Source organism: Hippocampus zosterae, chromosome 5 (assembly GCF_025434085.1).
Source record: "Hippocampus zosterae strain Florida chromosome 5, ASM2543408v3, whole genome shotgun sequence".
Taxonomy (NCBI): domain Eukaryota; kingdom Metazoa; phylum Chordata; class Actinopteri; order Syngnathiformes; family Syngnathidae; genus Hippocampus; species Hippocampus zosterae.
In genome coordinates, this window is record NC_067455.1 from 9,516,127 (window position 1) to 9,530,791 (window position 14,665).

General features: G+C 43.5%; 1 protein-coding gene and 2 long non-coding RNA genes across 4 annotated transcripts in view; 2 read left to right on the plus strand and 1 right to left on the minus strand.

Moving 5' to 3' along the window:
* LOC127601179 (uncharacterized) overlaps positions 1 to 1,253 on the plus strand; it is a 3,611-nt gene extending 2,358 nt beyond the window's left edge. Inside the window, exons 2-4 of the long non-coding RNA XR_007962500.1 lie at positions 74 to 207; positions 298 to 362; positions 437 to 1,253. This is a non-coding gene — a long non-coding RNA (uncharacterized LOC127601179). The remainder of the gene's footprint in view (positions 1 to 73; positions 208 to 297; positions 363 to 436) is intronic.
* Positions 1 to 6,665, minus strand: part of LOC127601181 (uncharacterized) — a 10,872-nt gene extending 4,207 nt beyond the window's left edge. Inside the window, exons 1-3 of the long non-coding RNA XR_007962502.1 lie at positions 6,181 to 6,665; positions 6,026 to 6,063; positions 1,461 to 1,539 (exon numbers count right to left, since the gene is read on the minus strand). This is a non-coding gene — a long non-coding RNA (uncharacterized LOC127601181). The remainder of the gene's footprint in view (positions 1 to 1,460; positions 1,540 to 6,025; positions 6,064 to 6,180) is intronic.
* Positions 1,479 to 13,503, plus strand: tuft1a (tuftelin 1a). Of its 2 annotated transcripts, none has more exons than XM_052066212.1 (12): positions 1,479 to 1,790; positions 7,612 to 7,695; positions 8,922 to 9,023; positions 9,497 to 9,583; positions 9,754 to 9,804; positions 9,915 to 10,001; positions 10,293 to 10,403; positions 11,598 to 11,821; positions 12,162 to 12,267; positions 12,362 to 12,445; positions 12,623 to 12,717; positions 12,985 to 13,503. In XM_052066212.1, the coding sequence occupies exons 1-12, from the start codon at positions 1,713 to 1,715 to the stop codon at positions 13,055 to 13,057; spliced, it is 1,182 nt and encodes a 393-aa protein (XP_051922172.1). In that variant the 5' UTR covers positions 1,479 to 1,712; the 3' UTR covers positions 13,058 to 13,503. The 2 variants fall into 2 exon arrangements, with proteins under 2 accessions (XP_051922172.1, XP_051922173.1); XM_052066213.1 differs by lacking the exon at positions 1,479 to 1,790 and adding an exon at positions 7,215 to 7,378.
* Positions 13,504 to 14,665: the final 1,162 nt, after the last annotated feature.

A 14,665-nucleotide genomic window follows, 5' to 3' on the forward strand; every position in this document is an offset into this window, starting at 1 on the left:
CCTGGGCTCCATCACAGACCTCAGAGTCCGACTGGATTCTATCTTTTGTGAGCATTTTATTTCATGTAATCAGGACCTATACGCATCAACAATTTATAGACCAGTAGCAGATTTTAAGAATTTGAAGATTTGGACTGCACAACAAAGCGCTGAAATTGCGTGGATGATGCGGCTTCATATTTCGCTGGACTGATGGAACTGAAATCGGTAAGTCGTTCGTCTTCACACTTGTCATCCTGCAACGTCAGCCCTGTGTGTACGTTCCTCTTTCTTGACTCTGTTTTTGTTTTGTTACAGGTCCGTTGGTACTCTTAGTATGAGTCACTACGGCGTGGATGCATGAAACAAGACAGACATTTCTGGTAACTATGCGCTGCCTGCAACCGTCTGCCCTGTGATGTCATTCGTTTGGCTAATTATATCAGTCTGCTCGCAGCCGGCATACCTTTGACATGAGAAAACGTCACATCTTTGAAAACAGATGACAGTACTCCCGTTTGCATCATTTTCGGGGTGTTCCACTGAGGTTTCTCTGTGCAGCTGTCGTTTCGGTTTCATTTGACGTCATTCCCTCTGCTAATGTCATTAAGATCTTTATCCCACTGGAAGTCGGCGTCCATCTGGACCACTCGGAATCACAACAACAAGCCGCTTCTGGTTTGTTCACTTGTCTTGTTCCTCAACCTGGATTAACACTTACTTCAAAGAATTCCCAGGACTGCTTATTTAATTCTGTTCTGTTTGGTCTCCTGTGGTTTCAAATTTAACTACATTAGACTGTATTTGTTTTTTAATTCGAATGATCCAAACGAAACGCCTCGAGGACAAAAAGTCTGTGGAAAACCAGACGAGACTTTCTGCTAGACATATTTAATGGCAAATGTCGCGGTCCTTGGGTCACGCGGTTCAACGTGAGCTAGGTGCTCTGTGACAAACGCAAGCAGGAATGCGATGAATTAGCTTCATGCAAGTGCCAACTTTTAACACGGTAAAGTCTTTCTGTGGGACATGCCATTAGGTACACCTGCACAGTATCAAGCCATCCAATACAAAAGATGCGCCTGAATTTTTGCCTGTACAATCAAACATCAATTCATACATTTAGATTTTTAAAGTGTGTGTGTGTGTGTGTGTATGTGTATATATATATAAATGGACAAAATAAGTGTCGTTATAAATTAAATCATTAAAAAGTTTCTCCATAATGATATGAAAATAAAAAAAGACCAAGTTTTATGATTAAAAATATAATAGACAAAAAAAATGTCAATGTTATTTGAAAAGATAATGACGATAAAAGTCGAATGTTATCTTTTCAAAGTATATCACCAATCAAGTGATTCTCCGAATATGAATAAACAGTCATGCAAAAAACAAGAACAGCAATGAAAAACGGTAAAATCCACGATGTTTTATGTTACTTTGCACTGAAGCCTCAGTGGGTCAATTTGTCTGCTCACCGTTCCGTGTCTGTTCATTCCTCTTCCAGCCTCCTCGCCTCCTTATTTGGTCATCTGGGTTTAAGTGGGCGTATCCAAGCTGTGACGTACGAAGATTTGTGTCAGGACAGGGAAAAAAAATATCAAGAGCAGCCGGTGTGAAGTGTTCAGACCTGCATTGCACTACCGGGACAGTCAGCTGCTACTCCAGCAACTCACTTCTACTGGAATCTGTTTATTATTTATTGCTGATTGTCTATTTATTATTATTACATGAGAGATATGATGATGATGAATGGCGGGACCAGAAGTCTCTGCACAGTGGAGGACATCAGAAAACAACATGACCAGGTAAGTCTTTGTACCATGTGTCAAACATTAACCTTTGTGCACCTCAACTTTTTGTGTGCTTATGTTAAGGGAATAATTGATCGAGATGATTTAAAGTGCGTTTGTTTTATTTGTATTTTATTTGTTTGCAGGTTTTGATTATCCATCAAACAAATCTATATACTAAAATATGTACGTCATAAAGTCAAATCATGTGTCTAACTACCCATAAAATCATGAAATTAAGTTTTATAAAAGTTGTAATTTACCAATCCATTATGTGAACTGATGGTGAATAATTTAAAACAATGTGTATATATTTGTACATACTTTTTTTTTCTTTTAAATACTAAATAATACATAGGATGGATTTTGTTGTCAATTCACACCTAAAATTAGCAATTAGATTTAAAAAAAAATTGCAGCAAAATCTAATTTGGGCTAAATTTGCTGTGTGAGCGTGACATCACGAAGCTGTCATGGTGGCAACAAATTCAGTTTGGATCCAATCCAGATTATACTCATTACAAATTGATCACGGCGAATTCATGTTCCACATTCCAACGCTTATTGTGTGCCGCTAAACTCATCCGGTTGCATTCAGTTGCGTTTATATAGGATGTATAAAGAAGGTCAAATTTTAATTTGGATGCCTTCCTGTCCACATGAAATCGTATTTCCCCATCCTGAAGTTTGAATCTGAATCTAACATGGGCTTCTACTTGGGTGTATATTACATAACATGCATGGTAAGACTTTTGTCAGCTTTTCTTGTTGAACTGTGACTCTCCCCTGGAGGTACTGTCACTTGTGAGTTAAGAACGAGAGCAAACAGCCCGTTGAGGCCTTTACGTTGGCAAACGGTGACAACCGCACCTGTGCGTGCGGCGTCAATTTAACAAGCTTGGACGTTGCGCACACAGACCGACATGAAGAGGGCGTGCTGGGAGATGAGCGTCTGCGTCACCTCGACGGGCCTTATCGCTCCTGATGGTTTAATCATTTACGACGCGAGCTGCGCTCGGCTTTACAAGTTTTCCAGCCGACACTTTCGCCTTATCGGCACACGTCACATCATGTTGTAACGCATCCATTTGGATCATTGTGTGTACTTTTCACTCTCATGATTGTGACTCAAAGTCATGGCGTGCGAAAGGGGCATCAACACACATGATTAGATTTTGTGTGTTTCAGTCATGTGGAAGTGTAAAATCAGAAATGAGGAATGACAGCTACGGTATATGCATGCTATGTGAACACTTGCCGTAAAACACAATAACACACTGCGGAAAATAGTAAATGAATACCACCTGCTCGTCCATTCGTTTCCACCATTTAGGTTTTGCGCCTCATTTACTGCATGAGGTGAGATCAAATCTGTGGTCGGTTTCGTGTAAGTTCAATAAGGTCTCCAAAATGTCAGCGTGCGCAAAGTGGGGCTGTATAGCTAGATTATACCAATCCAAATTTTTTGGGGGAAACGATGTTGAATATGGAGCAATCTTACTGTGTGTTGCTAAGAGGTGAGTCTTTTCACATTACAGTGCGGAAAATAAAAAAAAAACTGCGCTGAACACGAGCAAAACACAAGCTTAAAGGCCTTTTCGCACTGCGCTTGGTTGTCTTGGTGTGCGCCACGAGGCAGGACGCAAGGACAACAGTCCCCGGGTGCAAGCTTGTCCATATTTGGGAGTGATTGGAAGTGACAGCGCAGCTTTTCTTGCGAGATGGTTTATCATTATTATTACAAATAGCATTCTGAAATCACTCTGCCATCCCTTCTCATATCGAATGTTTCTTTTGACGTCACTGCATTGGCGTTCTCCAATTGAACAGTTTTCATAAGTCAAGCGTCACGATGCGGCACGCGGCCATCTTGCGCAGCTCCGCAACGCGCCCCGCGGTCTTCGAGTCCTCGAATCACATTAACAATGAATTGGTTAGTCTGCGGTCTGTTGTCCGCGATCGACGCCAAAAAATAAACCAATGTATATGTATCCTGAGAGCAGCAGTCATAACTGTACATGAATAATGAATACTGTACGGCAGGTGTGTCAAAGTCATTTTTGTCGTGGGCCACATTTTAGTTACCGTTTCCCTTGGAGGGCCTTTATAACTGAAACCGCATAAAAAAAAAAAAAGACAATAATAATGGTTTATTCGACTATTGTTTAAGTAACTGTAATGAGGTGTTTGGTCACAAGAAAATGCTTACAATATGACTCTTATTGGTTACATATGAGAATTTTAAATTTTGGTCGAGATTTTAGCAAGCAGCATGGAAGTTGAACATGTTTGATTTGCTTTCACGGGCCACATAAAATGATATGGTGGGCCAGATCTGGCCCCCGGGCCTTGAGTTTGACGCCCGTGCTGTACGGTATGATGACTGTAAATGATAAAGAAGTGAATGAACTGCAGCAAGAATAGTCAGCAATATTATATGTAGCGGACCACCACACACTTGTGGTTCGGCACATGCAAATTAGCATCTATACAAATTTTTATTTTAAAAAATTGACGACTCCATGTGTCAACAATTCTGTACTCAAAGGTATGCAGCTGGGAATCTAGTAATATCATCTCGACTGTGTGTCTTTTGCACTTTGTTTTGTAACAACACTTCAAATCCTGCGAGTCTTAACTTCCTTCTCCGCTACATATTTTCCTACTAGATCAATAATAGCTACCGGTAAGCTATCTAACTTGGGCGAGGCTAAAAAAATAAAAATAGCCCAGACGTGTGAGCCTCACAGGGGTGAGATTGATGCCATCTGTGCTGCAGGTAGACAAGGGGAGAGACGGGGAGAGTGATTTAGTGCGCGTCCGCACGCATGCCTGCACACGAGTAGCAGCGCTGCCATATGTGGAATGTAGCAGGTGATTTTTTAGGATTTCTTTCCCCCGTGCTCACATAATTCAGCCTCGGCCTCCTCACCATGCCAAAGCAGAGTACAAAATGTCCCGGTAGCCTTTTAAAGCCTCCAGACAGCCAGCCAGCCTCTTTTGTGCCCTTTGTTAGTGTGCGCGCAAACCCGGGGCTCACGTTTCAGCCCTTTTCTGGAGTCAGCATTTACACTTTGTGTATTTCTGCGCGTGTCGTTTTTCCGTGCGGGTTTGTTCCATTGCTCCTTTTGTCCAGTGGAGGCTGTATAATGTTACAGCTGCTGGCGTTGATGTCCATGTGTAAATAGCTCAAGCTCTCAGCTTGTGTAATACCTTCCCAACAATTGTGCCACTGTTTCCCTCGCTCCTCCCTGACCGAACCCCTCCCTGCATCCACTACAGCCGCCCAAATGGCCCATCAGAGCGCTCAAGATGTAAAGTGAGCAGGCCGTGTCAAACAGAGAGGGAATTTTTAGACTTCTGTTTTTCATACTGTAGGCTCGCCTCGCACGCTATTTGTTATTTCAACTGCTCCTGTATTGTTTTTGCTCTGACCAGTGGGGTTTTTTTTCCCCCGCCCAAGCACGAGAGTGCTTTGGAATTATTTTTGGAGCCACTTTGGATAAAAAAAGAGACTAGAGGGGTTTTGATTCCCTTTTTTGTCTTTTGAGTCTTATTGGAATAGTCCACCCCACTTCGGCATTTAAATGGTAGAGTCTGTCATCTGTTCCTAATATTCATCTTCCGAGCCGCTTGATCCTCACTAGGGTCGCGGGGGTGCTGGAGACTATCCCAGCTGTCTTCGGGCAGTAGGCGGGGGGACACCCTGAATCGGTTGCCAGCCAATCGCAGGGCACACAGAAACGAACAACCATTCGCACTCACACTCACACCTAGGGACAATTTAGAGTGTTCAATCAGCCTGCTACGCATGTTTTTGGAATGTGGGAGGAAACCGGAGCACCCGGAGAAAACCCACACAAGCCCGGGGAGAACATGCAAACTCCACACAGGGAGGCCGGAGCTGGAATCGAACCCGGTACCTCTGCACTGTGAAGCCGACGTGCTAACCACTGGACTACCAGGTCGCCCCTGTTCCTAATAGTGATACTCAAATTAGTTTCATTTAGTATCACCATTATGACAAACATTAAAGTACAGTAGCATAGGAGGCCTAAAAACACAACATTTTATCCCGCAAAAGTGTGGCTAGTACTGCGCCAACATAGAGGTAAACTTGCTCAAATTTGCCCTGGACCTGGATTTGCGCTCCTGTTCAATGTCCCAAGTGTTACACCCACCATTTCCTCGGAATAATACATTCAATTTCAGAACACAGAATTGAAAGCAGCTTCAGCTCTTCAACTCACCCAAATCCAATTGTATGCTGGGAATAATTCCCCAACATCTGCGCAAAAAAAACCCCCAAAAAGTTATCTGGCCAACATGACCTTTTTGCTTTTTGGCTTGTCATCACTCAGGTGCTATGTAAGGCCAGACACCAAAAGATTGCAATTCATCTCACCATTTTCAAGAGCACTTGGCCTCATAGGGGTGTCAGGCGAGCTATCCCAGCTCACCTCTCGACCTTGGCTGATCGCAGGGCATTTAGTGACGCACGGCCAGCCGCGCTTCACATTCCCACCTGTGAACGATTTCGATCCGTCAATAAACGTGCGTGTTTTTTGGAATGTGGAAGGAAGTCGGTCTATTGTTTTGGGAATTGTTTTGTCTTTTGTCTGTAAACGTTTGAGAAATGCTGCCACATACCACAAAAGTGGGATGGGTGAGGTCGCCATGGGAACAACAGCAGGAGTATCAAAAAATACCTTGACATGATTGAGACCCTGTACATTTAGTTTCAGCTTTTGACATCGTTGTGCTTAAAAGTTACCGATTCCTCTGGCACGTAACACAAATTGACACTAGCCCTGCTCCTTTGAACTGAAAATGTGAAAAAATCAATAAAAATCACACACCGTGAAATTGTTCCGTCAGCCGGCCAAACGGTGAGCTTGACGGCGTGCATGCTTCACGTAACAATAGTGGAACGCGCTTGGAGACAAAGACGGCAAATGTCGAATGAGAGGAACGGTGGGAACCACCACGCCGAGTCACACCCACGGCAATCTTCACCCATAACACACATCAAAGGCCACGCCTGTTGACCGAAACACGCCTTGGTACACATTAACTATTTTTTGTTGTTGAAATACTTCACTCATTGATTTGGTATAAATTAACTTATGTAATTGATATTGAGTGTGCGCGTGAGCAGCAGAATTGCAAACGTTTTTGGCTTTGCATGTTGTGTGTCTTTTGTTTGGCTTGGAGTCAAGACACCACAAGACGACTTGTTTGGAATGTGTTATGTAATGTCTCTGGCCTCCTCCCATGCATCTGCAGCCCACACACACGCACACGCACAAAAGGAGTATTAATTAGGGGCGGGGGCGGAGGGGGTTCCCTGCACTGGTACACACACACACACACACACACGCCCTTTCACTTCCTGGCAGAGGCTTTTTCTGCGAAACTTCCCTTCAGAGAACTGAAAGAAAAGTAGTTTGTGTATTAGAGATGAAACCACTTTTGTGGCTATTGCGAGGCCAGGTTGCCACGGAAACCGTCTGCCGTCGCCTGGCATGGAATCTTTCCGTCTGCATTTCCAGAAATCCGCCTCCATCCTTATGACGTCCATCGCGCTCAATTCAAAGCAAATCGTGTGCGTGTCTGCGCAGGCTTGGATAACTTTTACTTCCTCTTGTGACGTTTGCAACCCCACCCTTTCCTCGCTGAGCCCCTCCCACCCTTGACTTGTGCATTTAATGACTCAAATTCTCCTATTTTTGTGTGCGTGTGCGTGTGTGTGTGTTTTTTTTAAGGAAATAGTGGCCAACCGGACTTCCCATCATATAACGGTCTCTTTGTGGTTTTCTCCTGTTGCTTTTTCCAGGAGGGGTGCAGGCGGCTGCGGCTCACACTGCACGACCACAACCAAACGGTTCGCAGCTCAGGGCAGCAGCAACACAGAGATAAGGTAAGCCTTTTAGATGGCTTCTTACTTTCTGTATGTGTCAGCTCACGAAGATATGTTTTCATAGGGACTGTATGTTATTGTGTGTGTGTGTTTTTTTTTTATGACTAAACCCAAGAGTGTCTTGCTTCTGACTCAATATTTTTCCAACGATGATATCTTTCAATTTCGGTTGTATTCCACACAGTGACGGCATGTTTAATTTAAATGTATTATTATTTTCATTTTCAAAAGGTGTATTATGGCACTTGGATATTTGTATCCTCATTTATTCTTTTCCTTATTTATTTGAATTATTAATTATGAGATAGTATAAACTGTAACTTTTTATTTTTTTCCATACTTTTTACATTAGTTTATTGAAATTATTTTATCTATCATGTATTGTATATTTTAATCAGATTTGCATATATTTTTGAGTCATTGTATCTTTTTTTTGATTGTTTGTTTACATCTATTTATGCCTATTTTATTTGTATTGTTCTGCATTTGAACTTTTACATTTTATTCACCTCACACTATTTGTTTTTGGTTGGGGGGGCTGTGCTTTTTTCTTTTTTTTACATTTTTATTTTCAGGTCTATTATGTATTGTCTTCTGCATTTTGTTTTTTATCATTCGTTGTCGTTTCATCATCCGAGTGTAATGGTCCAGATTGTACATTCGGAAGCGTTTTAAATATTTCAATACAGCATTGAAAATCCAATTTTCTCACATTAATAACAAAGTTTGGTTGAGCTACATTCCTAAATTGTCCTTGGGTGTGCGGATGTATTCGAAATGAAACGACTTTCACGTTTCTATGACGGGACAAGTGTTGTTTTGTGTGTGTATCTAAAGAGAGACATCTGCTTCCCATCAAGGGAGGTTCCCATATGTTCTGTCCTCTGGACTTCTTGAGAAAATCGTCGTTCAGCCAAGATGAGTGCCAAAGTTGCGCCAGATTGTTGCATAACCTCTACGCGCCACTTCCACCGTGTGTCCTTCCCTACCTGGTGGTGCTTCCAAGGGGAACGTGAAGAGATTTACATTGCCCGTGACTCAACCGTATTTCCCATTTCAGAGTTTAGTTTTCCTCCAAATGTTGTTTTGCAATATCCGTCCCAAGCGGATTGCGGCCCTTCCCGGGTGATCTCATCAGTGTTGAATTCGTTCCCATCTGTGAATATTTCAAATCACACCTATCTTGCTCATGCGATTTTCTAAATGGTTGGTCATCTTTTCTCCAGCCTGTCGGACGTGCGTTTGCGCTGGTGCAGCCCCCCGAGAGGAGGACGCTTCTGCCACCCGAACCCGTCAATTCTACGGAGGAGCAAGTGGAAGTCATCAAGGTGGGTGTGAAGAAAAGTTGAAAACAAACCTTTGAAATCACATTCAAGTACGAAAGGGCGGCAGTTCGAATCCCACTTCTGACGTCGGTTTTCGTATCTAATTACCCTGACCGGATGACTTTTAGTCTGTCTGTATGATATCAATTAAAGTACAACCCAACCCAAACCCTTGGAAGGAACCAGTCAACAAACTGAATATGTGAGACGAGACCCTTGAGTTGGTCACGATGGCCGAGCCGTCGCTAAGGCGCTGCATTCAGGTCGCGTTGGAGCCGTGGGTTTCGGATCCCACTTCTGACATCAGTTTTTTAAGGTCGCTAACATAACTGGACGAATCAAGTGTCTGTCTGCTTAGCTACACGTTTTATATTCATGAAAGTATCAACCAAGAAATGAAGCAACGAGAGAAAGAAGCAACTAACCCCCGCCGCTAAAAAAAATAAAAACCATAACATCGGCTGCGTTTGTTGCAGGTGTACCTCGAGGCCCGTAGAGAAGAGACTCAGAAACAGAATCAGAGTCTGAAGATGCTGTCAGATGAAGTTTCACAGATCCAAGAGGTCAGTCTCCTCAACGCCGAGTGTCCACCATCACCGTATCTTTTGTCACCTGCCCATGGTGGCGTTTTTTGCTTCCCGTTTGAAATGTTATGTCATGGCACCCGCTCTCGTTTACACACCAAAACAAACAAGACGCAAGGTTTCACACAACCTGTTTGCATTCCACACAGGTGCGATATTGCCTGAAGACACTGAGGGAGCAGATGGCGTCAAAAAATAAAGTAGGCAGCGCCGGCCCACCAGATGGCGCCGGTTTGCTTTCTATACAATATGTCCAGTATTTTACAGTTAATGCAGAGTAGCGCTTAACCGTCATCCTTTCTGTGTCCAGATTCACACCAACGGTTGGAAGGTCTCATCTCCCTTCAAGAAAATGAACTCTTCGAGCCAGAAAGGCGAAACCAAAAGTGTCGAGCAGGTGAGTTTTCTTTTTTGTTCTCCAGTAAGTAGTAAAAGGATCTCCGGACATGTAAACCGGGAAGGTGAGGAAATGAGGTTATGGTGTGTGACAGTCAGACACACCGAAACGGAACTGTAATTAAATAGTAGAGGGGATTAAAACGAGGGTAAATACACACAGAGCACCTCAGGGGATGAGCTGCGAGCAGACATTGTCCTTCCTTGTGTTTCTTTTCAGGTCCTACCAATTGTCCCATTTCACATGACATCATTGCAAAAGCATTCATGTGTGTCATTGTCTGTTGATCAGGAGGCAGACGACGAGGCGGAGAGGGCCAAGCTGAGAGAAGTGAGCAAGCGTCTGTATGCTCAGCTCCAAGACGCTGAGAAAAAGCACCAGGAGGAGAAGGAAAGACTGCAGGTGACTTGGCACATCTACAGACCAACCATGTCGTTCACCGTTTGCCGACCTTTATAAGACCGTATAAGACAGACATATGGATGCAGTACATGTACACGGACGAGCTAAATTCCTTAGTAAGTCGCAGTAATACTAGTCAGTCACGTATTTACTCAGTGTGAAGGGCCTTTTTAGTTGAACACAATGCCCGCTTAATGGAAGGATTGGAATGGATTACAAGCGATACATCATCATTTTCTGACCAATAAAGTGGAACATCCGTTGCTCTCTCATGACATTCAACATGGGGCAACAATAGCTGGGAATCACTGATCGCATAGAAACACAACACAAAGGTGCGGGAATGTATTGTCCCGTTTGGCCTTGCCCGAAAGAAAATTCTTGAATACCCGTTGTCACTGTACATTTGGGTTTAACCCTTTGAGGGACGGCGGTTACTGCAGTGGACAGCCTCTCATGTGATCAGTTTACAGGGTGCATGAAAGGATTCAAATGGTTGTTCATCACAAAAATGCGACAATAACCCAACTCAAGAATTCATTCATTTCCGGACTATAGAGCGCACCCGATTATAAGCCGCACCCACTACATTTTGTCCATACATAAGCCGCACCGGTCTATAAGCCGCGGGGGCCCACATTGTAACATGAGATATTTACAAAGAAAGACGGTACACAGGCGGCCGTTAGAAATCTCTTTATTAAATAAGCCGCAGAGTTGAAAGCGTGTGACAAACGTTGCGGCTGATAGAAAAAAAATGCAAATACCGTCATTTCCGGACTGTGTGGAAGGTAACTTTGGTTATGGTGGGGAGGAGTTAAGTTTAGCCTGGGTTGCTAGGAAGCATAACTGAGAGTCTGTGCCACATGAGGACGTACACAAAGACTTCATGTGTACTATTTTCCCCCCAAAATAAAATCATTTGTGAGACATTTATTTTGAAGGGTCATGTACGGTGAGTTTGAAATATTAAGCGCAGGAAGTTTACAGTTACTACAGAGTTGTTACAGTGTCGGAAATTGTTTTTTCGTTATTTTTTTAGTGTGGTTGCCTCACTCTTCGGGGCAGCGCTCGGTCATTACTCTCTGCAAATAGCTGGCCGATACCGTCGCATAAACCAACCTCACTACACCAAATTGAATCATGTGCCATTTTCCATGAGGCTAAAATCCCACTGCGGGCCATCCGGTACAGGCTGAAGGCAGCATGCTGAAGGAGCGTCTGAGCGAGCAGGAAGACGAGCTGAAGAGCACAAAGGAAGACGCCGAGAAGAAGGACCAGCGCATCGACGAGCTCCAGAGGTTACTGGGCGGCATGGAGAAGGAGAGCGCCGCCTTGAGGGAGACCATCCGCGAGCGGGAGGAGGAACTCCTCGAGCTACGGCGCTTCAGAGAGGAGGGCCCCAAAGGAGACCAGAGGTTGGAACTTTTTGGGGGTCCCGGGGCACTTGCACGAATGGACTCGTGTCCATTCTGGAATCTTAGAACATATGAAATCGGGACTTTTGGATGACTATTAGTCTTTGGGTGTTGAGAACATGTTCTGGGGGTGGTTCAAAGGTCATTTGAGGGGTAGAAAGAAGACCCTGCTTCGAGGTTAGTACTTTGAAAGGGTCCAGGAACTTTTGTGGGTAGGTACGGAGGTAAATTTGGTGCAAAGGTAACTTGTGCTGTAACTGTAGAAAGCAAATTTGCAGTAAGAGCAAAAATCACCTGTGCCGCCTCACTCACCTTCAATTTCGTGTGTGGCGCTGTTCAGGGCAGAGCAGTTGGAGAAGGAGGTTGCCATTCTCAAGGAGAAGATCCACCATCTGGACGACATGCTGAAATGCCAGCAGAGGAAAGTCAGACACATGATTGAACAGGTGGGACGAGACGCACGTCGCAACACCCGGAGGGGGAGGAAGACATCGTTTGTATTCGCGACAGGGTTTGATCCCCTGGTTTGCTCGCTTTCAGCTTCAGAACTCTCGCATGGTGATCCAGGAGCGCGATCGCGTCATCAAAGAGCTGGAGGAGAAAGTGGCTTTGCTGGAAGCGGAGGTAAGAAGGCCTTTATTCTTCTGCTCAGAGAGAAAAAAAATCAAAAATGTGAGATGGTAAAGGTCAATTCGCCTTTCTGCCAAGTGAGGCGATACGCCAAAGACAAAATGGATCTATTGTCCGTTTTGAGGAAGCTGGCTTGAACTTACCTCGTTATTTGACCTCGTCTGGGTGCAGAACCGAGAGATGCGCGATCAGATGGATCACTTCCTGGGAGGACAGCAGAGCAGTTCTTACCTTTCATCGGAGCAGAACCCAAAGATTGTATACAGGTAACGGCCATTTTGTCACATCAAACCTATTTTAAACTCAAGAAAATATTTTCAAAATTCTTAAATGTCATACAAGTGTTAAAAAAAATCTATCAATTCTGTATTGTTTCAACATGCCAATCAAAATACTCCGCAATTAATTAGTTTCACCCCCAAAAAAAATCAAACAACCGATTATTAAATGACATACACAATTTTTTTAAAGTATTGGCTCTCACCTCGGTACACTTTTTAAAATGTATCTTCGTCCTGTTCTTGCCTTGGCAGCAAACCATTCAAGCTGTCCACCTCCTCCAACAAGCCGCTTCCGTTCATAAAGGTCATTGAGATCAAGTCTTGAGTCTCTTGAGAAGCACCAAAGGTGTTTTTTTTGTTTGTGGACTGAAACCAAACAGCAGCTCAGACGGACCACCTTGCGTTGACGTGGCAAGATCCGAGCTGAGCTTTCACTACTATTTGCCCTCATGAAGTACGCACTGCACTCTCTGTCCTGTACAGTACTTTTAAATGTTTAACACATGTTCCGTAATGCACATGCGCAAAGTACTGCAGGCTTTTAAGTAGGCAATTAAGTTTGTTTAAATAACAGTTATGTGTAGCGTCAATGTTACAGTCACTGCAATCTTCTGTCTACTTGTGTAGTATGAAGCTTGACCATAAAGGATATTTTATACTGTTGTCGGAATTTAGAATAACAGTTTTAACGTAAGCACTTAATGAAACCGTGCAGAAATCGAAGCTGACAAAACTGCATCATAGAAGTGTCTTTTTTTTTCACCTTTTAAAGCATTTCAGTTTGCTGTCATGATACAATACAATACAATACAATACATGCTGATTTATATAGCGCTTTCACAACAGCGGCAGCTGTAACAAAGCGCTTTACAAAACAGTTAACATAAAGTAAAATAATAAACACAACACATAACATAAAACACGGACAGTCGTGCAGTCCTAACCACTTTTCCGTCACACGCTTTGTTGTTTGAAGCGGTTTGAGATGAAAGAGGAGAGAATCAAAGTGTCCTTTAACCAGTGGATCAGAGACGTCATGCTCAAAATGTGCACACGTCGGCTACAAGCTAAGTTTCAAAGTCAACAAGAAGCTGTAGCATTCATTGACGAAAAAAGAGATTGGTTCACTTCTCCTGTCCCATGGAAATCCATTTCAATTCCAAGCGGCAACTCACGGTTCCAAATACGAATCGGCGCTCTTCGCCAACGCTCCTCTCTCCTCATCCTCAACTTCAGCGGCCATCCATCCAGCCGCACCAACGCCAACTGTCCAACAGCGCTGACATAGCCACTGAACAAATCGGGGTTGTGAAAAATGCTGCCCATTACTGGCGCAAAAAACACAAGCGCCCCAGGTCTATCCAGCACCGACAGTCAATGGCGCCGACATTCCTCCCAATCAAAAATCTGTGCTGGTACAGGGGTGCTGCCGAGAAGGCGCAACCACCAAGCACAGATACTGCTCCTTTGACGAATGTCGTGGCCAAAAAGCGCTGAAAACAGTCCATATCAGGTCCACACAATGAAACAACAAACAACATGTGACAAAACAAAAGACAAAAACAGCAAAAAAGAACAAAAAAGAACAAAAAAGCAAGGCTCTTGAAGAGAACTTGCCGAAGGCTGCCTACTCGGGCGCCATCTTGGAAAAAAAAAAAAAAAAAGTAGGTAACAACGACACAATGGCCAAGCTCAAGTCCGGTTTTGATGACTCCCCAAAACATTCATTCATTCATTCATCTTCCGAGCCGCTTGATCCTCACTCATGATGTAAATGTGTTCACATGAATGTTCTTTCAATTTTTAATTTACTAAAAGCTGTCTACTTTGTATTTATTTATATTATTAAAAGCTTTCAACTAATTAAATGTCTTGTTGTTTGGTTTTCCAGAAGGCCATCAATTTTAAGCACTATTTAAAATAGTTATTTGGG